The following is a 23,297-nucleotide window of genomic DNA, read 5'->3' as shown; positions in this document are numbered from 1 at the left end:
GAAATTGTCAAATCATAAATGATTTTTTTCAAATGGCCTCTCTAAAGATAAGCATAAAATTAACATGATGGAAGGGTGAAAATTAACTAAAGAATAATCTTGGGTTATTACTAAAAGAGCATGGGGTAGGAAAATACACAAAAATCTATGATACATCTAGCATCAAAGGTCTTCTTAGAAAAACTTGTAAGGCCATTGCAACTATTTCCTCCTGGATGTTAAACTATTCATGCTGAAGAAGAAGTCAGGCAGGTTTGAGAAGCAGGCATGGCACTCAGGGGCATACTGGCTCAGGTGAGTTTGTCTGAACCCTTCTGTGAGATGTGGCTGTAAGAACAGACCTGTTTCTCCCAACAGCAAGACCAGATTCCGATGGATCCAAGAGAGCAGCGCTCAGAAGAATGTACCCCCGTTTGGCTTAGATGGGGTGTACATATCTGAGCCTTGTCCCAGTTACTGCAGTGGCCATGGAGACTGCATCTCGGGGGTGTGTTTCTGTGACCTGGGGTACACAGGTAAGACCCCTGGTTTATCATTCTCAGTGTTGAAGAACTCTAGAACTTGGGCATTCGGGCACTTGAGCTGCTAGATGTCCTGTGGTCTCAAGCTACCTAAAAGGAAAACCTGCTAAGTCTCACGCCCTAGAGAGAATGTGTTTGTTATTTAAAAGCAATCATACTGACCATTGCGTCAGTTCTAGATCAGGTCAAACATTACAGTAAATACTTTCATTTTTAATCTCATTTGATTCTAAGAATGAATAACTGTACCATAGTACTGCTGACCCTGTTTACATTTGAGGAAACTGAGGCAGAGAATGGATTTTTGATTTTAAACAATTCTTTTTGGGTCAAGTAGCTCAGCATTGCTAGAAATGGGCCGGGCCCTGCCTCTGCTCATGCAATCATGCAGTCTCAGAAACCCAAACCAAGGTCTTAACGGCATGTTTGCAGGGTCTCCCTGAGCTCTTGAGAATGAATATATATTTGAAATATGCTTTTCTCCATTTAAAACTAAACTGCAACATAAAATTCTAAGCCTAAAACTATCAAAACTAAAAAGAGCTTTATATAAGAGAAGTTGTTTTTACAACATTCACCTTTGGGTGTTACCATAGCAAAAGTTTCAAGAGAGCTGAGATTAAAGCATAAAATTGGAGAAAATATCTTAAGCTACAAAATCTTCTTCTAAAGTTTTTCTGGCAGCCAACATCAAAAGGCTCCTTCCCAGCTTGTCAGTACTTGGGCCTTCATCTGGCGAGCAAACAAAGACAGACTGGCTCGCTCTTGCAAGCCTCTGTGTGTAACAGAGTTTCAAGGACAGCATTTTAAAATTCTGTATTGCCCTTCCTTGCAAGAATCTTATAGAAAGACAGTGAATGGGCGGCTTTAATGTGGGCAAGATCTCTGCTCCCACAAACCCTCTAGGTAGGAACAACCGTGGACGTCCATCATGACCAGCATCAGGCTTCATTTGATGGTAAATAAGTTACAAGGGCTGGAAGATGGCTCAGAGCTCATGCTGCCCTTGCAGGGAGCTGGGTATAATTCCCAGCACCCACGTCAGTGGCTTGCAACCCTATGTGTGTCCAGCTCGTGGAGTTTCTGATACCTCCAGCTTCCACAAGCTCCTATATTCATTTGTACAGATGTACATACATGCAGAGAAACACACATACATATGGTTTGTAAAAATTAAAAATGTCCTTTTTAAAAGTTAAAAATTGAAAGAAAAAACTGGCAAATTCCATTGATTTGTTTGTTTTGTTGCTTTGTGATGGCGTCTCATGCAGCCCAACTGACTTTGAACTTAGAAGGTGTCCAAGGATAGCCTTGAACTTCAGACCTCCTTTTGTCTGTCTCTCAAGTGCTGGGATTTCTGGTCTACACCACACTCCTGACACCACCTTTTATGTTAGTAATAGTGGCTGTCTTTAGGCAGACAGTTGCATAATGAAGACTCTTCCTTGCCCACAAGTCAAGTATGTCTTGAATACTTAGTGATTCCAACAAAACGTGTACGTGTATGTTTCTCTCCCCTGCAGCGGCACAAGGAACCTGTGTGTCAAACACCCCTAACCACAGTGAGATGTTCGATAGGTTTGAGGGGAAGCTAAGCCCACTGTGGTATAAAATCACCGGAGGTCAGGTTGGCACGGGCTGTGGCACCCTCAATGACGGCAGGTCCCTCTACTTTAATGGCCTTGGGAAAAGGGAAGCCAGGACAGTCCCACTGGACACCAGGAATATCAGGCAAGTTGTCGTCGATTCGAGCATTTCTTTTTAATATAGTGGACTGTTGTTAATGGGATATCTTTATAATATTTCTACCTGTGGATTACGGTATGTAAAATATGAAGCTTAACATAAGCTGCATGATAAAATAGATGGGCCATGCGAACAGATGACACTAGAGTTTGATATTAGCATACACTTGTTGCCCAGGCCTCTATGTCTGATATATATACTTTTTCACCTTAGTTTTCAAAAGCTCTGCATTATCTTATGAGTTCTGTAAACTCATATATTTTTAATGTAAACCGATGGGGCAAATGTATTTCCAACTTGGGATTTGATGTCTGAAATGATTCCTCCATGTACTTGGGCAAGCCATTTGTGGTCATTTACTGAAAAATTGCCCTCCATAAACATGAGATGCTTACCCTGCCACCTGCTGGTAGAACCAAGAACTGTTTGGCTCTAAGGTCAAGTGACGTAGTAGTAGCACACCTAAAAGGAAACTGCTTTTTTACATCAGTTAAATTACGTGGAAATTAGAAGGAAAGAAACGAGAAAAAAATGAATACATTTTAGTCGAGGTCTTTACTAAACCTGCGGTGTTGCCTTTCATATTTTCCTGTCTGTCCACGTCCCCTCAGCATCCTGTCCTCAAAGGTCTGCCTGCCCAGCAGGATCACGGCTGAGGCACAGTTTACACTGGGTGCCAGCTCCCTGGAAGTCAGTGTCAGACGGGCTGGCTGCCCTTCCAGGGGCTTCAGCTTCTTAGCTTCATTGTTCCCCTCACCTTGAGTTTCAAAGGTTGAATTATCTGGACATTTTGTAATTGATCATGAAATTACATCAGCTCTCACAATGAAATAGGGTTCAACTGTTTTCTTTAGATCTTTATACAGAATGAGGTTGTTGTTCATATCACTTAACATGTTAAATGTTTGCCAACGTGACATTATTAACTTTATTATATCTGACTTTAAAAGTGGTACTTGAGAATGACAGGAATTTTTACTTTTATTTTGTTTGTAACTAAACTGAAGTTTGTATGTTTGTTTGGTTCCCCCCAGACTTGTTCAGTTTTATATACAAATTGGAAGTAAAACATCAGGGATTACGTGCATCAAGCCACGGGCTAGAAATGAGGGTAAGCTGAAGTATGTCTTACATTTTTGTAAAGTAGTTTTTGTGGTTTATATGTTGAGGAGGTGTCTATGCATGTATGTCTGTGTGCCATGTGTGTACTGGTGCTTGTGGAAGCCAGCTCCCCTGGAACTAAAGTTACAGACAGTTGTGAGCCACATGTGGTTGCTCGGTTTTGAACCCAGATCCTCTGGAAGAGCAGCCAGTGCTCTTAACTGCTGAGCCATCTCTCCAGCCCCAGGCTACTGTCTTTCTATAGAAGTTATAGCAACTTTAGCTAATTAGCCTTTTTTTTCCTCCCAAAGCCTGATGTGGATTTTACAAACTGCTACTTCCATTTCCTTAGATCACACCTGCCCTCCATTCTGTGTTCTGCTTCAATAGAAAAAGTGGCTGTGCAGACCCCCAATCCAATAGCTTCTCGAGTTTCCTAAGCCTGAAATCCATGACTTCCCTGGGTCCAGACAGAAACAAATGACAATAGTTTTAGTGAGTTCTACTTCTCTATAACTCCCAAAGAGAGGGAAAAACAGTAGGAGAGATTTTTGCATTCAGTGTGAAGACTGAACTTGTTTGTACAGAGAATTTTTGAATTTTATATTAAACTATGCTTCTGCTCTTGGGCATTCTGGAGGGGACAGAATCCTTGTTCTTTTATGAGTACCTATTTGCCATAGATACTACTGTCCTGGAACTCTTTATGAGGAGTGGAGAGGGAGGCAGAGTGGCCCAGGAACTTACACAGGCATAGAGATAGAAAGTAAACAAACCAGGATTTGAACCACCAACTCCAGGATGTATGCCCTTGGCATCATATGACTGACCCTCCCTTCTCCTGACCCTCTACTCTCACTCAGTCTTTTTGGTTCCCACTTTTCTTTTCTCTTAAAGAAATCCAGCAGCAGCCTTGAAATATAAGTGGCTCCCGCATTCTTGTGGGTATGGTAGGAGTCGTTCAGGAGCCCTGTATATGGCTGGTTCTTAGCACAGAATCTAGACTTCTCCGATGGTTCTGGCCCCGAGCTATATCATCTTAAAACAGCATTGGTTTTTACATCATTGACATCTAAGTTTGTTACTGTGTCCAGCTGTGGCTATACATGATGCCCTGGACCAAACAGTACCCGCTAGTCAGCAGACTGTGGAGCTCTGCTAACACTAACCTTCCCTGCGTCATCCCTGGCTGAAGGTTTCAATGATTTCCTGTGGCTGTCTTAATGTTTCTCCTCTAAGGATGCACATCATGCTTTTGCTGAGGAAGCAGTCTAGAAACTTTTAATAGGCCATGTTGCATCCCTTCATGTCTTTTACAGATGCGTATGCAGTCTGGTTTTTTTTAATTAGATATTTTCTTTTTATACATTTCAAATGCTATCCCGAAAGTTCCCTATACCCTCCCTCAGCCCTGTTCCCCTACCCACCCACTCCCACTTCTTGGCCCTGGCATTCCCCTGTATTGGGGCATATAAAGTTTGCAAGACCAAGGGGCCTCTCTTCCCAGTGATGGCCGACTAGGCCATCTTCATATGCAGTCTGTTTTAAGTCTGCTATGTTGTGGGTACTGCAGATAAAATATCACCACAATGTTGCCACCTATGCAACAGTCACAATGAGCTAGGTTATGCTGCAGTAACAAATAACCCTTTAAAACAAAATAAAAATATGTTTTCTTCATTGTGCTACATTTTCTTCATGGATTATCTGATGTGCTCATTCCAAAATGCCGAGTATCTGCTGAGTGTTGTCAGCCATGTAACAGAGAGAAAGAACCCCATGTGTAGGCTAACACAAATGGCTGCCCAACAGCCAGGTCTAGTTAAAACAAAAAATTCCCTCGGGTAGTAAACTATAACGAAAAAGTAAACAAGAAAATGTGAGATTTGGAGAGAACTACAGAAGCAAACTGTTGAAATGGAAAGCAAGCACATAGGGACCGTGACTTTGATAATGCAGTCTGGCTGCCATCGCAGCAAGCAAATGACAGCTGATAAATTTAATCCAATGGAAGCTGAGTGTTGCAAAAATTCCATATTTGTACCCCTGTTTGTATATAAGATTTAAAAAGGCTTTGTGAGAAACATATACTTACCATTGACATAAAATGTACTCTATACTTGCTACAGATGCTCTTTGCACTGTGGGGCTAGTTCTCCTTAGGCTCCCTTTAGGAACAAGCAGTTTGTTCTCAGCTAGCCCTGAGCCATTTCCTTAGACTTGGTGTTATCCATAATTCACATCCCATAGGCATTTCTCACCCTCTTCCTGAAGCCTGGTTGTTAGCATGTAAATCTGGCTAAATCCTTGAGCAAATCTCTCCCAGGGATGAAAGTGAAGACTCTTTACTTACTCAAGCTGAAGCATCAATTTACATATTTGGAATTAAATTCAAAATTAGGCTGTCTTCAATAAGAGTAGGCAGAATGCAGATGGAGTCGTAGTTTAAAAAGAGAAATAAATGCCTTACATGCTTTAAACATTCAGTAGATGTGCTAAAATGACTTGGCTTATTCAAATGTACAATGTGTTAGATGACACAGTTAATGAGGCTTAGCAACTGGCATAGACTGTGGATATTGCCGCTCTCCTCCTGACGTTCCTCCACTCACGTGCTGGTCTGGGAGGCCCTCCCTCATCCCAGTTCAGGATTAAAGTCTCATCTCTGTAGACCTCATTGCTGCATGTAGGTAGACATGACTCTCCTGAGAAAGCTACTGAGGGGGTAAGGCAAAAGCAAGCTGCAAATGGGAGACACGCCTCCTGAGCATGCCTCTCATGTTCTGATGAACACCTCAAATCTTTCAGAATCTGCATTTGCTAGCATGCAAATTCTGATTTAGGGGGATTGGGATGATATACTGCATAACAAGTTTTCAGAAACCAAGTGCCTGAAAGTAACAAATGTGTGTTGCCTTCTCCAGCAAGACAGCTGATGGGCTTTAGGTCAGGGTCTCTCATGAGGGCTTCAGTCAAGGCAATGGACAGATGGGACAGACGTTGGGGAACTCTGCTGAGGACTGGGTGATCTGTTTGAAGAGCAGGCCAGAGGCTTTGTCCAGATCTCTCCATCCTTCCAGACCTGCCCACAGACTGTTAGAACATCTTCTTACACATGTGTCTATTTCCTCATAGCCACAGAGCCAGGAGGAGGAAGACCCAAAGCCTTTCCTTTTTCCTTTTTCCTTTTTGTACTGCTAAAAGGGCTCACACATTGTTTAGTGAGCCCTGCACTACTGAGCTCCACTCCAGGCTGAATGTGATGCTTTGTTGTTGTTGTTGTGGGTTGGTTGGTTGGTTTTCGAGACAGGGTTTCTTTGTGTAGCCCCAGCTGTCCTGGAACTCACTCTGTAGACCAGGCTGGCCTTGAACTCAGAAATCCGCCTGCCTCTGCCTCCCGAGTGCTGAGATTAAAGGCATGTGCCACCACTGCCCGGCTCAGTGTGAGGCTTTTAATGGCCAAATTTCAAAAGCCACGTGGTTCCTACCACATTCTGTTCATTAGAAGTAAGTTACTTAAACCCCTCTGAACTCAGAGGAGAAAGATTTAGTCTCCGCTTTTTTTTTAAAGATGTATTTATTTATGTACAGGAAGGCTCTATGTGTATGTATGCCTGTATGACAGAAGAGGGCATCAGAGCCCCCTTATAAATGGTTGTTATCCACCATGTGGGTGCTGGGAATTGAACTCAGGACCTCTAGAAGAGCGGCCATTGCTCTTACCTGCTGAGCCATCTCTCCAGCCCTGAGTTCCACATTCTAAGGAGAGAAGCATCAATGAAGTTGTGAACATACTAAAACTACTGCAGAGAGAGCACCTTTTCAGATGGTGCAGGTGATCTGTATTTCCATGATGTTTCATCTGGAAAACTTCAGTCCCCTTCTACAGTGGCTGCTCCTACTCATCTACCCTACCCCACCTCTTCGCTCCTTTTCCCTACCTCTCCCGTCTCCTTTCCATTACTTCTCTGATGGAATATAAACTACATAAATTCAAATCAATAGCCACAGAAAATGAAAATTTTGAAGTGTCTACACTCTTAGACATCCAACATCACCCTTTGAAAAGTAATAGGCCATATTTTGAATAGACATTGAGAACTACTGTGTAGTGCTTTTCCCAGACAGCACCCTGGGCAGACTCGGATGAAGGCGGAACCCCAGATCCATTTCCTTCCTAAGGCTTCATGTGGCTCTCGGCTCTCCTGACACGCGGCTGCCCCTCAGTTAGCAGCACCTCTAACTCTCCATCACTGTGGCTGTGTGCGGTCCAGCACACCCAGCACACACCTGTTCTCTTCCTTCTCATTCTTTCTCTTCCTCTCAGAACTTGACAGATTCTGTTGTAAACATAGAGGCTCTCTGAGAGTTCTAGCTTTTCACAGATGTGTCACTGTTCCTGGCACTGTTGCCTGTCTGGCGGGGGGCGGGGGGCACCTGTAATCTCATGCACTGCCAATTGGCACTGAGCTACTTGCTCTTCATCGTAATATTTCTCAAAACGTTGTGCTAATTAAGTCTTTGTTATTTACTATTACAATGGACGGAGGCACTCTGGTTAGTCTATATAGTTTTTAAGTCAAATATACCATATACGATTCATAATTTTTCAAGAGTTAAAATGTAATAAAAGATATAACAGATAAAACTTTATTGGGAATAATTTCTATAAATGCTTAAAAACTAGGGAATACTCAATACCAATTTACAAATAAGTATAGAATATGCCATTAGATAGAAACACTCTGCTTCCTCACACAGATATATATTCATATATATACTCATGTATATATACATATATAGATGGATATATCCATCTCTATATAGAATATCTATATATATATAGGACATCCATAAACAGACACACACATATCCATATGTATATTTATGTATAATCCCATAACTTTACCCATAGCAGTTTTCTCCTTTGTTGATCATTAGCCTTCCCATTTGTCCCCTTTTAAGTGACAACATTTCTAGAAGTAGCAGCAAGGGTGTGACATCCCTTGCACACAAATGTGCAGCTCCACAGATCTTGTCACCTTGTCACAGGGGTGGAGTTGAGGGAACAGATGGCTCAGGCACAAGGAGGGGTGGCACAGAGAATAGGAAAGAGAAGCGACATTGGAGAGGCCTGGATCTTACTTTTTTGCTCTTGACTAATCTGGTCTTGTTCAGGTTTCACTAACCAAGGTCTGTCAGAGAATGAAGGACTTGTTAAAGGGTGCTCTGCCCAACAGACTTCCCGGCTAAGCACAACTCACTGCCTACTGCCTCAGCAGCAAGCAGCACACGCAGCTCCTCCCATGCCAGAGAAATTAAGATATTTCTTAGGAGGATATAGTGATGGCCTGAGACGTTGTGATGCTCAGGCTGGAGTCCACATTTCAAGTGCATGCGCAGGAGCAGCTCCCTAACCAGCTCACTCATCACTCCTACAGAGCTGAGTGGTCTCTGAAGGAGCTTATGTAGTTCTTGTCTCCATTTACTGGGAGTGAGTGCATTAGAAACGGTCAGGAAATTGATGGGCCTTTGAGTCTACTAATTCATGCCTTGTAAGTTAGATGGATGAGTGTTCCCTCTCTGAGACACAGTCTGAAGTTGCTGCAGTTTTGCTGTTTAAAACAGACTGTTCCTTGCCTCTAAGAACGCTGTCTTAGTCATTGAATTTATGTCTTGTAACTCAGGGCTTGTTGTTCAGTATTCCAATGATAATGGGATACTTTGGCATTTGCTGAGAGAGTTGGATTTCATGTCATTCCTGGAGCCACAGATCATTTCCATTGACCTGCCCCGGGAAGCAAAGACACCTGCCACAGCTTTCCGGTGGTGGCAGCCGCAGCATGGTGAGTCACTGCTCTTTCCAACTTTCCTGATGGCTTTATAAAAAAAAAATCACATAGCATCCATATCCAATGTGTAATATATAAGTGTGTTAATTTACTGTCAATTTCCAGACAATTTGATTTAAAATCATGGTCACAGAGATATTCCTATTGCTGTGTAATGAGCCTGCTCCAACTGCTGCTGTTCATTTGATTGCAGGGAAGCATTCAGCCCAGTGGGCTTTGGATGATGTCCTTATAGGAGTGAATGACAGCTCTCAAACTGGATTTCAAGATAAATTTGATGGCTCCATAGACTTGCAAGCCAACTGGTATCGAATCCAGGGAGGCCAAGTTGATATCGACTGCCTCTCTATGGACACTGCCCTTATATTCACTGAAAACATAGGTATATATTGCTGCCATATAACAGAAAGATATTTGATTAACTACAGGACTAAATTAACTAAAACTCAAAAGAAATTTTCTACTATAAAATTATGTGTTTAACTTCCTTTGCTGAGGGAGGGTACAGTGTGCATTGTCCTCCAAATGACCTGGTCACCTGGGCCTGCTAGAACTTTGTTTCTTGGAACATGAGGAAGAGGAAGATGACTTAAAGACAGAGAAATGTGTCAGAGGACATTCCTGTATTTTGCAGTTGCAAAATTGAAAGTTTATGACTCTGTGAGTCCTTCTTAAGGTAGCAAAGGTCTTCACTTTCATAGTCTACTATGTTTCTGATTCCATGGTGACAATATAAAAACAGTAGATATGAGAAGAAAATCAATGCAAATTTGAGGCCCTAAACACAAACCATTATTGGGTTTTTTGTAGGCAATGTGCTCGCAATCATAAGCATCATAGAAGAGAATACTGCTATTAATCCTTTGTACTTGTTGTTTTTGTCTGCATCCTTGGTAGGAAAACCTCGCTATGCTGAGACCTGGGACTTCCATGTGTCAGCGTCAAGCTTCTTACAGTTTGAAATGAACATGGGCTGCAGCAAGCCTTTCAGTGGTGCCCACGGCATACAGCTCCAGTACTCTCTGAACAACGGCAAGGACTGGCAGCTTGTCACCGAAGAGTGTGTCCCTCCAACCATTGGTTGTGTGCACTACACAGAGAGTTCAACTTACACATCAGAAAGATTCCAGAACTGGAGGCGGGTCACAGTCTACCTTCCACTCGCCACCAAGTAAGACTTGGCACTTGACTTCACGTTAGGTTTCTGTCACCTAATTTGAAAATAATGGTGATTTCATTGGGGAATAGTGCTCACTGGGGTGATTATGCAAGGAGTGGCCTGGGAAGGAGCATGGTACACAGGGCCTCAGGTTGCTGTTTAAATGTAACTAGAGGGTTCTAAAAGCTGTTCTGTGGTAACTTCCTCACTCGATCATTCCCTAGTTGGATGATCAGCTCTGCTATGCACCAAGTCCATTACCCTGCAATAAGTCTTTTTCTGTGTTAAATACATATAGAAATATCTTTTCCGGGTATAGTTCAGATAAGACATGCAACCAAAAAGTAGGGAGAAACATTAATTTTTTGTTAGTATTTGTCTGAAATAGTTTTCCATGGACCCCAATGCCTAAAACAATGCCCGTTTATACCTCATTTATTCATTTTTGATACATTTATTGAATACCTATTTATTCTTAGTATTCTGATACCTAATGAATAAACTGATGCTAGACCGAACACTATTACTTAGGATGGCACACATCTAAGCACCTGCATCCACCATCATGGGCGCCTTGGACTTGACAGTGCATGCGTGAGTGACCATCATAGTGTTGGGCAGAGTAATGATGCCATTGCATTTCCATCTCAAAACCACCATGCCTGTCAGTGCCTCAGATTGAGGAAGATCCTGTCCTGGGAAACAGCGCTACCGAGAGTCAGCCTTTGATAGACCATGTTCTAGAGTCCAAATAACTCAGTCTTTTCTGTGCAGCCTGTTACTCGGTAGCAGCTGCTGTTGTGTGGCAAGGCTGCTTCTGCTTCTAGAGAAAGTTCTCTTATGACCTCGTGTATTGTTGGCTCTCTCGCTGCTCTTACAAAACACCTGACGAAAGGTATTCAAGGAAGGATTTATTTTGTGTCACAGTTCCAAGGTAAAGTCCATCCTGGCAGGGACCTTATAGCAGCTGGCCACACTGCATCCACAGGTGAGACCCTATAGAAGTCAATGGCTCTGCTCTGCTTTCTCCTTAGTCAGGGCCCTGACTCACCCATGGCACTGCCCAATGTCCAGGGTGGGGCTTCCCTCTTGTCTTAGTCAGGGTTTCTATTCCTGCACAAACATCATGACCAAGAAGCAAGTTGGGGAGGAAAGGGTTTATTCGGCTTACAGTTCCACATTGCTGTTTATCACCAAAGGAAGTCAGGACTGGTACTCAAGCAGGGCAGGTAGCAGGAGCTGATGCAGAGGCCATGGAGGGATGTTCTTTACTGGCTTGCTTCCCCTGGCTTGCTCAGCCTGCTCTCTTCTAGAACCCAAGACTATCAGCCCAGAAATGGCACCACCCACAAGGGGACCTCCTCCCTTGATCACTAATTGAGAAAATGCCTTATAGCTAGATCTCATGGAGGCATTTCCTCAACTGAAGCTCCTTTCTCTGTGATAACTCCAGCTGTGTCAAGTTGACACACAAAACCAGGCAATATACCTCTCCATTTAAATCTCTCTGGACACACTCTCATAGATATTCCCAGAGATGTGTCCCAGGGGGATTCTGGATCCCGGGAAGTTGACAATGGAGATTAGTCGTTGTGCTTACTGTATTCCAAATAGCATACTCTACACACTATAGAAAATAGGGAGCTGTATCCACTTCTTAGCTTTGGAGACACTGTGTTCAGAATCAACATAGAAAATGCAAGTACAATAGGACCCCATTTAGGGTTTCTGTGTAAGGCTCCAATTTTTCCTTTGTTAAGCCTTTGGTCCTTTTCCTAGTGCTTAACATTAGTAGAAGGCTGAAAGCAAGTGCTAAAATTCTTCATGAACTTCAAAAACAGAAATCATGATTTATTTCCAGATAACATTTTGGTGTCACACAAGTTGACTTTCCTATGGGAGAAGTGGCAGAATGTTTGGATAGCATTCATTCTGTTCTCTCGATGATACAAGAGGAGAGAACATTTACTACTTAGTATGCAAATAAAAGCATCTCAAAGGAGAGGAAACTGGGCTGTGGAAGGGGATGCTTCATAGAGAAATAAAACAGATACCCATGCTTTCAAAACTGCCTAGCAAACCAACATTGTGGGTTTTGGTGTTTGTTTGTTTGTCTGTTTGTTTGTTTTTGGTTAGTTCTCCCAGGACTCGGTTCAGATGGATTCAGACCAACTATACTGTAGGAGCAGATTCCTGGGCTATTGACAATGTCATCCTGGCCTCAGGCTGTCCTTGGATGTGCTCAGGACGAGGGATCTGTGATTCGGGGCGCTGTGTGTAAGTTCATAAATGGCCGCTTTCCTTGTTTGCAGTACCACAGTGAAAGTGGCTTGTTGACGTCATAATAAATGATGCTGTTTCTCCTCCTGCTTGTTGGTAGGTGTGACCGGGGCTTCGGTGGACCCTTCTGTGTTCCTGTTGTTCCTCTTCCCTCCATTCTAAAAGATGATTTCAATGGGAACTTACATCCGGACCTTTGGCCTGAAGTGTACGGGGCAGAGAGGGGCAATCTGAATGGCGAAACCATCAAATCCGGAACATGTCTGATCTTTAAAGGGGTAAGCGGGGAGTCCTCGTGCTCCTCTCGTCCTGAGCCCCACTGCTGAACACAGATGCATTTCTGGGGCTCTTCCCTGTTATTTCATGCACAGCCGCTGCCTTCTGCACACCCTGTCTTATGAAGCACGTTCATTTTTTTTCTTTCTTTCATCCTCCCTCACCTTCCCACTTCCATCTTATCTCTGAAATAAGGTCTTGCTGTGTCTAGTATGTTCATTTTTAATAGTCATTTGCACATAACATTTTCCCTCTTTGGAGATCAGACTTTTCTTACTTTCTGCTGGAGTTAATACATAGGAGTACATATGTACATAATCTTTAGAATTTGGTTACTAGAAGGGAGAACTTCATATCACTGAATTTTTATCTTATAGTATTTGTAGACAATTTTATGAAATCTTTTCTTTTGTTCTTTTTCATTGCTGTGGTTGTGGTTGTTGTTATTTCTTTTTTGTAAACTTCTTCCTGCCAGGAATGGAGTAGAATCTTTACTTAAAGGTGACTTACAGAAAACAAGGCGGTTAAGTCATGTCAACTTGCACTCTCAGACATTGTTACTACACCCTTAGAGTCTACTCTAGATGTCTAGTTAGAGAAGTGTTAAACAGCCGAATGATGCTCTGTGCTTAGCTGACACCTCTCCATGTGTGAATGCATGCCACATCCCGTCCCTCTCAGCAAGGAGAAATTGACTAATCTAGGTGTGTAAATGAAGTCCTTGACGAAAGTCTGCATGGGTTTCTGTATAACCTTAATGAGTCAGACTGAGCACTAAGAAAATTAGACACCCTGGAACTTTTTCAATTATAGCTAATAGTTGCCAGTTAGCATACTTACTTGAATCCAAATTTTCCTCAAGTTTTGCATGAGTATAGAAATACTTTCTGACCTGAGAGATTTATAAGCCCCCAAGAGTGCTAATAGACCAGAGACACTGGGACAGTACATGAAATCCCTGGTTTACAGGAATTAGTCTTGTCTAAGAACATGGAGGGCCCAAGACTGTCAACTTGACTCACCCCATTCCAAGCAGCTGACAAAACCAAAAGACAGAAGCCTTGCAACTTTGCTTGCTTCAAAGGTCTTCACCTGGTAAATTTTCAAGCAATAAAATTACCCTAGTCCTTAAGATTTACAAATAGAAAAGGCACATAGGCTCTGTTTTCCCTTCAACCATGCAAATGCAAGGGCATTCGAGCATTATGTTTTACACGTATTATCCATCAGCTCTGCAAGATGTAGACAGCTCAGTGTGCACCATGCAGGAGGCTGCAGTTTGACCTACAAAGGCATTCTTTCATGAAGAGGGGAAATGATAGTCCCTTCTGATGTTACAGATTCAGGAGTATTCTCTGCTATTAAAACAACTTATTAGATACAAAAGAAATTTTCGTACTGGGCACAGGTGGATCCCTGAACCTGGTGAAAGAAGGAGACAGAAACCAGTGTCTGGGCAGAAACCGTGGTTGATGGCTCCACCACATAAGGGCCAGTGTCAAGTGGTAAGCCAGTACTGCCTGCAGAAAGAGGGAGCCTAGATTACATAGCATACCCAGTCTCCTAGGGAAAGCAGTGGAAAGTGGTCCTTGCACAGTGGCCAGGCTTGCCCTTCAGACGGACCAGCTCCGTACTTAGACTCCATTGCCAGCAGGGAAGAGGCATCATCTTACTCCTGGTGCAGGCACAGAGTATCTGTGAGTGGGAGCTCGGAGCTGCCTGCGGGGGCCGCCTTTGCTCACAACCCTAGTTCCCACAGGATCCCGGGCTACAAAGGTACTTGAGGTATTATGCTTGCATATGCTGAAGGAGGAGGGGAAACACACCAAGCAACACATGGAAGACAGGCATCGATTAAGCACTGAACTAAGGTCATTAATTGTTATGAGGTCATGAAGGAAAAAGGAAATGTATTGGTACGCAGCCTTTCATAGTTACCTTCAGTTCCAGAAGTTTATGATTATAATGTGTAAAGAGATGGGAATAAATGAGTAGTGTTTTTTATTAGACTTCCTAAATACCTCTTGGATTCTAAATGCAAAATGAAATTATTTCTTCTTTTTACCCAAATTAAAGATGAGTTAATAGATAAAACACTTTGTTCCTCTCTCTCTCTTTTTCTCCCTCTCTCTTCCTCTCTCTCTTTCTTCTTCTTCTTCTTCTTCTTCTTCTTCTTCTTCTTCTTCTTCTTCTTCTTCTTCTCTCTCTCTCTCTCTCTCTCTCTCTCTCTCTCTCACACACACACACACACACACACTCACACACATTTGCAACATGAGAATAATATCTTCCTCTTTGGCATAGTTACTAAAGTGTCTGTTAAGACCCAGCATGTGGTAAGCATTCAAACATGTTTGCTATTGCAGCTATTAGGGACAGTGTCTGTAATAAATGTGAAGTGGGGGGAGCTCTTTACTTTGCCTAGCTAATACAATGGTGGGCCTTTGTTTGTTGATAATTAGGAAATGAGTTGGTAGCATTACAGCCTCAGACTAAACTCACTTGGCTCAGCAGGCTTAACTGAGAAATTGAAAGACTGTTTGGACCTTGGAATCTTTGCATAGTGAAATGCAACTCAGTGGCTGTCACCACAGTCCTCTCTATCCATGAACACACACAAAAAAACAAAAAACAAAAAATGAAACAAACAAACAAACAAAAAAACCTTCTGAGATGGCCAGTCCAGGCAACCAGAAGTAGTTAATTAGCAGAAAAAATTACTAAAGCTAATGTGATCATTTTCCTCATTGTGTGGCATCTCTGCATGAGTGGTTACAGTCTAGGCAGGGCGACCTGCTTTCCTTCTGCCTTATTTAACTTAGCCAACTGGGGCATCCTGTCAGCCTGAAGGAGAGCCTCCTGGGGCTGGCAGGGCAGGCAACGCAAGCAATGAGTTCCCAAGACTCCTCAGAGCCCTGGAAAAGTTAGCTATTAGTTCTTGGCCTCCAGCAGGAAAGCACTGCACATTTTTTTATCTTTTCCCTCCTCCCTTCTACAATATGCTGTGATCAAAGGAGTCTATTTTAAAAACTCCAGTAGTGGATGACATCATCACTTTTGCACCACTTTTAATAAGAGCCACAGAAAAGTCTGAGTTAGCAGTGGACAGTGACATTGTGTTGCTTAAACACAGAAAATGAAGACCTCTCCCTTTTCCTTTTAAGCTGGACAAACCATTACTGCTCGCCATATGTAACCGTCATTATGTCTAACTATGTAACTATCACTCAGCTAATTAATGCGAGGTAAGTAATGTAATGGAGGAGTTCTGCCAGTGAAGTCAGGTTCCTTTCTCTCTGTTTCCAGGAGGGACTAAGAATGCTTATTTCCAGAGATCTAGATTGCACCAATACTATGTATGTCCAGTTCTCTCTCCGATTTATAGCAAAAGGTAAGCTGTTCCCAGGGCACAAATCATTTCCCTCCAAAAACCATTGTCCCGTGCACAATCTCTCTTCCCTAAAGAGGTTGCCCCCATGACGGCCCTCAAGTTTCACTGTTCACAAGTAGTCTTTAATACAAGTTTGTCTTACCATAGTGGTGAGATAACTACTGTCGTAAACTGTTAATATAGATGGGGTTACCGTGCTGGTAGGTAAACTCACCACCGTGTTCTCGGACCTCTCCACCACTGTATTCCAGCTATCAGAAACTTTAAGTTAAAGATTATTCATTTATCAATACATGGGGTTAATTTTATAGATGTAAATCCTCCCAAAACACAACTCAGTCTCCCTGACTTTTCATACCTAACTAAATAATTTTCTTCCTAAATAATGTCACTGTGGATATAAGACATTTTCAAATGATTTTTATTTATATTCCCTTGATTCAAATGTTTCAACTTAAGCAAAATGGATGTCAGCAGAATGAATACGTTTTAATTTTAATTTGATATCACCTAGGTATAAAGGAGAGAAAGAGAGAGAGAGAGAAAATGAATGATCAGGCACATGTTTGCATCTGTGTCCTACACACATCTTGAAGAGAAAGGATGCCTACATTTGAATATTTTAAAATATATTTGTACTAAGCTCAACCTAGAGTTACTTTCGGTTGTCGCTGAAGCATTTGGAGCAGGAAGTCTCCATGTTAATATAAACCGGCTCACGCTCTGATGATGCCTCCAGGATTCACTCAGAGCCGGCTATGTCCTCATCACAGCATGCTTTATGCCCCTAGGTACCCCAGAGAGGTCTCACTCCATCCTTCTACAGTTTTCTGTCAGTGGAGGAGTCACCTGGCACCTGATGGATGAATTCTACTTCCCTCAAACGACCAGCATACTTTTCATCAATGTTCCCTTGCCATACAGTGCCCAAACCAACGCTACAAGATTCAGACTCTGGCAACCGTACAATAATGGTAAAAATGATTGTGTTCTGTTTGACCAGTACTGAGTGTTAATGTTCCTGTCATGGAGAAAGGCTTGCCGAAGAGGCATACCAGCTGTGCATGCCACTCCCATTTTACGTTCTGTGTCTTTGTCACCTATGTCGTAGTTGACTGATAAATTCTTGGTTTAGTTTGCCATCATTTGGGTTTGGCATCTTGCCCTATCCTCCCAGGCTACCCCAGAACTCACTACGTAGCTCAGAACAGTTTTGAATCCAAGATCATCTTGCCTTGTCCTCCCAGTTGCCAGGATTACAGATGGGAGCCACAGAACTTGGGCATTTTGTTTTACTCTGTTTTTTGATTTGTTTGTTTTGCTTTGCTTTTAATAATCCATTATTACCGTTACTCACCAATAATGACTCTGCGTTATAGAATTTATTTAGGATACACCATTCTTCTGAATGCTGTTTCATTGGTAAAACAGATTATTGTGAAAAAGTAAAAGGAATTTAGACCCAACGGTGTCTTACATCCTTGTCACATTCACTGGTCATATTACACCAAAAGCAAATAGCACTTAAACAGCACTTCACATTTACAGAAGATTTTTCAAATTTCTAACTTTGATTACTTCTTATAGTTCTACTAATGTTGAATCTAAAGGGACAGACTTTTCCAGAACATGTATCTAACTGTCTAAATAAGTACAATTATACTATATTAAGCAGGAGTAACAGAAAGAGGTATAAAAATGATATTTTTAGCTCTAAAATTTAACCCATATATTTCTTTTATAATAAGTAAAGCATAAAATTTCAACATGTTGTAAAATAGATAAGATCACTGTAGGGTTTTTGCTTAAATGTATTCATGTGTATGAGATGGTATAAAATACCATGAAATTATATAAAATATATAATATAAAAATATTATTTATTGTTACCTGCTATTTTATATGTGTGGATCTTATATAAGGATCAGACAAAACTCTGGAGAAGAAATACACCCAGTGTTAAAATCCAGACAATGATGGACTCATGGTACATCTGAAACGCTTACTTTTCTTCCTTTCGTGTTCATCAAACACTTCCAAGCCAAGACAGTGCGGGAAAGCTACCAGAATTTGGGCCATGAAGAGTGAAAAGAGACAGTGGTGGGTGGTCCATTCACAAAGCAGGCTATTGCCACAGACTCCTGTTTACAAATCTGCTTTTATGCATTGCAAGACCTGCACTGAAAGTAACATCTGTGGTAGGTGCAGGGGACTGAGACAGATGGATGGTCCCAATGCATCCAGAGTCGAGCAGAGTTATCATCTCCTCTTAAATACTCCAGAGTTGCCACGTGAGGAATGGCAGCCGCCCATAGTGAGTGGGTCTTCCCACATCAGCCTAATTGAGATAGTTCCCTGTAAGCATTCCCAGAAGACAGCCACCCAGGTGATTCCAGATCTTTCAAGTTGACAGCTGACATGAACCATCACAGCATGGTTTTGAGTGCTTCCTTCAAGTTCAGACCCAACAACGCTTTGCAAAAGCAGTCTAGCTCCTGCCCTTCTCATCTACAATATAACAGTCCTTAAACACTTGGAAGTTTATGAGAGCATTAAGAAAAGAAGTATAGCATTGTATCTCACAGCACTGATACCATGGTTGACTTTTAAAAGCCACCAGTCACCCCTTGACTAGGGAGTGTACCCAGTTCTAAGCCACGAGCTGCCAGCCTCACAGACAGATGTCTCAGATTCCCCAACACCACACTGCTGGAGACTGGTCCACAGCACTATGCTATCTAGCAGGACAGCACACATTCACTGACTGACTGACGGGACAGCACACATTCACTGACTGACTGACGGGACAGCACACACTCACTGACTGACTGGCAGGACAGCANGACTGACGGGACAGCACACACTCACTGACTGACTGGCAGGACAGCACACATTCGCTGACTGACTGGCAGAACAGCATACACTCACTGACTGACTGGCAGGACAGCACACATTCACTGACTGACTGACAGGACAGCATACACTCACTGACTGACTGGCAGGACAGCACATACTTACAAGCTGCTTGTCTCAGCTTCCAGAGATCAGAGTGGCTGTTCTGTGCTGTGTCATTTCATATGCTTACAAGCTTATTTTCTTCACACTCTGATCACTGTGAATGTGTGGCCATGAGGCATGTGGGTTTTGAATGAAAAGCATATGTTGAAACTCTTGTCATTGGGTTTTTCCTGTCCTTTGCTTTCTTTCAATGAACAAATCTGATCTTCTTTGGAAAAACTTGATTTATCCCAAACTGTCTCAGGTAAGAAAGAAGAAATCTGGATCATTGATGACTTTATTATTGATGGAAACAATCTGAACAACCCCGTGCTGCTACTGGACACGTTCGACTTTGGGCCCAGGGAAGACAATTGGTTTTTCTATCCAGGTGGTAATATCGGTCTTTACTGCCCGTATTCTTCAAAGGGAGCTCCGTAAGTATTTAACTGAAAGCCAAAAGTACAACCATTGCTTCATACAAACCAGGAGAAAATTTTGCCTAAACCATTTCCTCGTTGCTCTCTTGATAACCAGTGAGGAGGATTCGGCCATGGTATTTGTTTCAAATGAAGTTGGAGAACACTCCATTACCACACGAGACCTAAGTGTGAACGAGAACACCATCATTCAGTTTGAGGTATTGACTCTGTTCTCCTAGAAATTCTTTAAGTTTTATATTAACCAAAACCTCAGCAAGAAGAAGGAAGTCTTTACTGCGACTTCCTCTTAAGGTCATGAAGGCTTGTGTCATAGCTCACTATTACTGTCAGACCAATGTTCATTTCAGAAATAGAGTTGCTTGTTCTGTCCTACCTAGTGCAATAAGTGTTGAAATAATTACTTTAAAATTAGAAAAATGCGAAAGAATGCTATTGTGGTCTTGTTATTCTCACAGTTTTTATATAAAATGAGAATGTGTTAGAACCTAGGTCAATCTAACTATAGTCTGAACTGTGCCGGCATACTAATAGGATCATTATGATGCTACTCTGATAACAGTGTCACACTGTCTTTACAATCACATATACTATGTGTAGTTGACATTTCTTTTTTTATTGAATATTTTCTTTATTTACATTTCAAATATCCCCTTGCCCAGTTCCCTCCACCCAGAAACCCCCTATCCTATCCTCCCTCCCCCTGCTTCTGTGAGGGTGTTCCTCCACCCACCCACTCACTCCCACCTACCCGCACTCAGTTCCCCTACACTGGGGCATCTATACAGCCTTCATAAGACCAAAGACCTCTCCTCCCATTGATGCATGACAAGGCCATTCTCTGCAATGTATACAGCTGGAACCACATGTACTCCTTTGTTGATGGCCTAGTCCCTGGGAGTTCTTAGGGGACTGGTCAGTTGATATTGTTGTTCTTCCTGTGGGGTTGCAATCCAGTTCAGTCCTTTCTCTAACTCCTCTATTGGAGACCTGACACTCAGTCCAGTGGTTGGCTGCGAGCATCTGTCTCTGTATTTGTAAGACTCTGGCAGGGTGTCTCAGGAGACAGCCATATCAGGCTCCTTTCAACATACCCTGCTTGGCACAATTGTGCCTTAGATTGGTAACTGAATATAGGATGAATCCCCACGTGGGACAGTCTCTGGGTGGCCTTTCCTTCAGTCTCAGCACAACTCTTTATCTCCATATTTGCTCCTGTGAGTATTTTGTTCTCCTTCTAAGAAGGACCAAAGCACCCATACTTCCCATATTTTGGTCTTCTTTTCTCTTAAGCTTCCTATGATCTGTGAATTGTGTCTCCATTATTTGGAGCTTATCAGTGAGCACATACCATGTGTGTTCTTTAGCTATTGGGTTGCCTCACTCAGGATGATATTTTCTAGTTCTACCCATTTGCCTAAGAATTTCATGAATTCATCATTTTTAATAGCTGAGTAGTACTCCATTGTATAAATGTACCACATTTTCTGTATCTATTCCTCTGTTGAAGGACATCTGGGTTCTTTTCAGCTTCTGGCTATTATAAACAGGGCTGCTATGAACATTGTGGAGCATGTGTCCTTCTTACATGTTGGAGCATTTTCTGGGTATACGCCCAGGAGTGGTACAGCTGGGTCTCAGGTAGTACTATGTCCAATTTTCTGAAGAGCCGCCAGACTGATTTCCAGAGTGGCTGTACAAGCTTGCAATCCCACAAGCAATGGAGGAGTGTTCCTCTCTCTCCACATCCTCACCAGCATCTTCTGTCACCTGAATTTTTTATTTTAGCCATTCTGACTGGTGTGAGGTAGAATCTCAGGGTTGTTTTGATTTGCATTTTCCTGATGACTAAGGATGTTGAACATGTCTTTAAATGCTTCTCAGCCATTTGATATTCTTCAGTCGAAAATTCTTTGTTTAGCCCTGTACCCCATTTTTAATAGGGTTATTTGATTTTTCTGGAGTCTAACTTCTTGAGTTATTTGTATATATCAGATATTAGCCTTCTATCGGATGTAGGATTAGTAAAGATCTTTTCCCGATCTGTTGGTTGCCTTTTTGTTGTATTGACAATGTCCTTTGCCTTACAGAAGCTTTGCAATTTTATGAGGTCCCATTTGTCTATCATTGATCTTCAAGCATAAGCCATTGGTGTTCTGTTCAGGAATTTTTCCGCTGTGCCCATGTGTTCAAAACTCTTCCCCACTTTCTCCTCTATAAGTTTCAGTGTCTCTGGTTTTATGTGGAGGTCCTTGATCCACTTGGATTTGAGCTTTGTACAAGGAGATAAGAATGAATCAATTTGCAATCTTCTACATGCTAACTAACCTCCAGTTGAACCAGCACCATTTGTTGAAAATGCTGTCTTTTTTACAACTGGATGGTTTTAGCTCCTTTGTCAAAGATCAAGTGACCATAGGTGTGTGAGCTCATTTCTGGGTCTTCAATTCTATTCCATTGATCTTCCTGCCTGTCTCTATACCAATACAATACAGTTTTTATAACTATTGCTCTGTAGTACAGTGTGAGTTCAGGGATAGTGATTTCCCACAAAATTCTTTTATTGATGAGAATAGTGTTCCCTATCCTTGGCTTTTTGTTATTCCCAATAAATTTGAAAATTGCTTTTTCTAGCTCTATGAAGAATTGATTTGGAATTTCGATGGGGATTGTATTGAATCTATAGATTGCTTTCAGCAGGATGGCCATTTTTACTATATTAGTCCTGCCAATTCATGAGCATGGGAGATCTTTCCATCTTCTAAGATCTTCTTTGATTTCTTTCTTCAGGGACCTGAAGTTCTTGTCATACAGATCTTTCACTTGATTAGTTAGGGTCACATCAAGGCACATAATATTATTTGGGACTATAGTAAAGGGTGTTGTTTCCCTAATTCTTTCTCAGCCTGTTTATCCTTTGAGTAAAAGAAGGCTACTAATAAGTTTGAGTTAATTTTATATCCAGTCACTTTGCTGAAGTTGTTTATCAGCTTTAGGAGTTCTCTAGTGGAATTTTTGGGGTTTCCTAAGTATATGATCATATCATCTGCAAATAGTGATATTTTGACTTCTTCCTTTCCAACTTATATCCCTTTGACCACCTTCTGTTGTCTAATTGCTCTATCTAGAACTTTGAGTACTATATTGAACAGATAGGGAGAGAGTGGGCAGCCTTGTCTAGTCCCTGATTTTAGTGAGATTGCTTCAAGTTTCTCTCCATTTAGTTTGATGTTGGCTACTAGCTTAGTGGATATTGCTTTTACTATGTTTAGGTATGAGCCTTGGTTCTTGATCTTTTCAAGACTTTTAACATGAAGGGATGCTGAATTTTGTCAAATACTTTTTCAGCATCTAATGAAATGAGCACGTGGTTTTTTCCTTTGAGTTTGTTTATATAATGGATTACATTGATGGATTTCCATATATTGAACCATCCCTACATCCCTGGGATGAAGCCTTCTTGATCATGGTGAATGATCATTTTGATGTGTTCTTGGATTCGGTTGGCAAGAATTTTATTGAGTATTTTTGCAT

General features: G+C 41.9%; 1 protein-coding gene across 4 annotated transcripts in view; it reads left to right on the top strand.

Annotated features, from left to right (window-relative positions):
* Reln (reelin) overlaps positions 1 to 23,297 on the top strand; it is a 438,806-nt gene that overhangs the window by 335,758 nt on the left and 79,751 nt on the right. For all 4 annotated transcript variants that reach the window (XM_021163945.2, XM_029477127.1, XM_029477129.1 and 1 more), the window contains 12 exons: positions 358 to 515; positions 2,045 to 2,252; positions 3,302 to 3,378; positions 9,056 to 9,214; positions 9,414 to 9,602; positions 10,118 to 10,391; positions 12,516 to 12,656; positions 12,760 to 12,937; positions 16,242 to 16,326; positions 17,118 to 17,300; positions 19,589 to 19,760; positions 19,861 to 19,963. In XM_021163945.2, the coding sequence (XP_021019604.1) occupies positions 358 to 515; positions 2,045 to 2,252; positions 3,302 to 3,378; positions 9,056 to 9,214; positions 9,414 to 9,602; positions 10,118 to 10,391; positions 12,516 to 12,656; positions 12,760 to 12,937; positions 16,242 to 16,326; positions 17,118 to 17,300; positions 19,589 to 19,760; positions 19,861 to 19,963 (1,927 nt within the window). The remainder of the gene's footprint in view (positions 1 to 357; positions 516 to 2,044; positions 2,253 to 3,301; positions 3,379 to 9,055; positions 9,215 to 9,413; positions 9,603 to 10,117; positions 10,392 to 12,515; positions 12,657 to 12,759; positions 12,938 to 16,241; positions 16,327 to 17,117; positions 17,301 to 19,588; positions 19,761 to 19,860; positions 19,964 to 23,297) is intronic.

The sequence above is a fragment of the Mus caroli genome, chromosome 5, assembly GCF_900094665.2.
Source record: "Mus caroli chromosome 5, CAROLI_EIJ_v1.1, whole genome shotgun sequence".
NCBI lineage: Eukaryota > Metazoa > Chordata > Mammalia > Rodentia > Muridae > Mus > Mus caroli.
The sequence above is the reverse complement of the archived record's forward strand: the minus strand, read 5'-3'. Positions and strand labels throughout refer to the sequence as shown.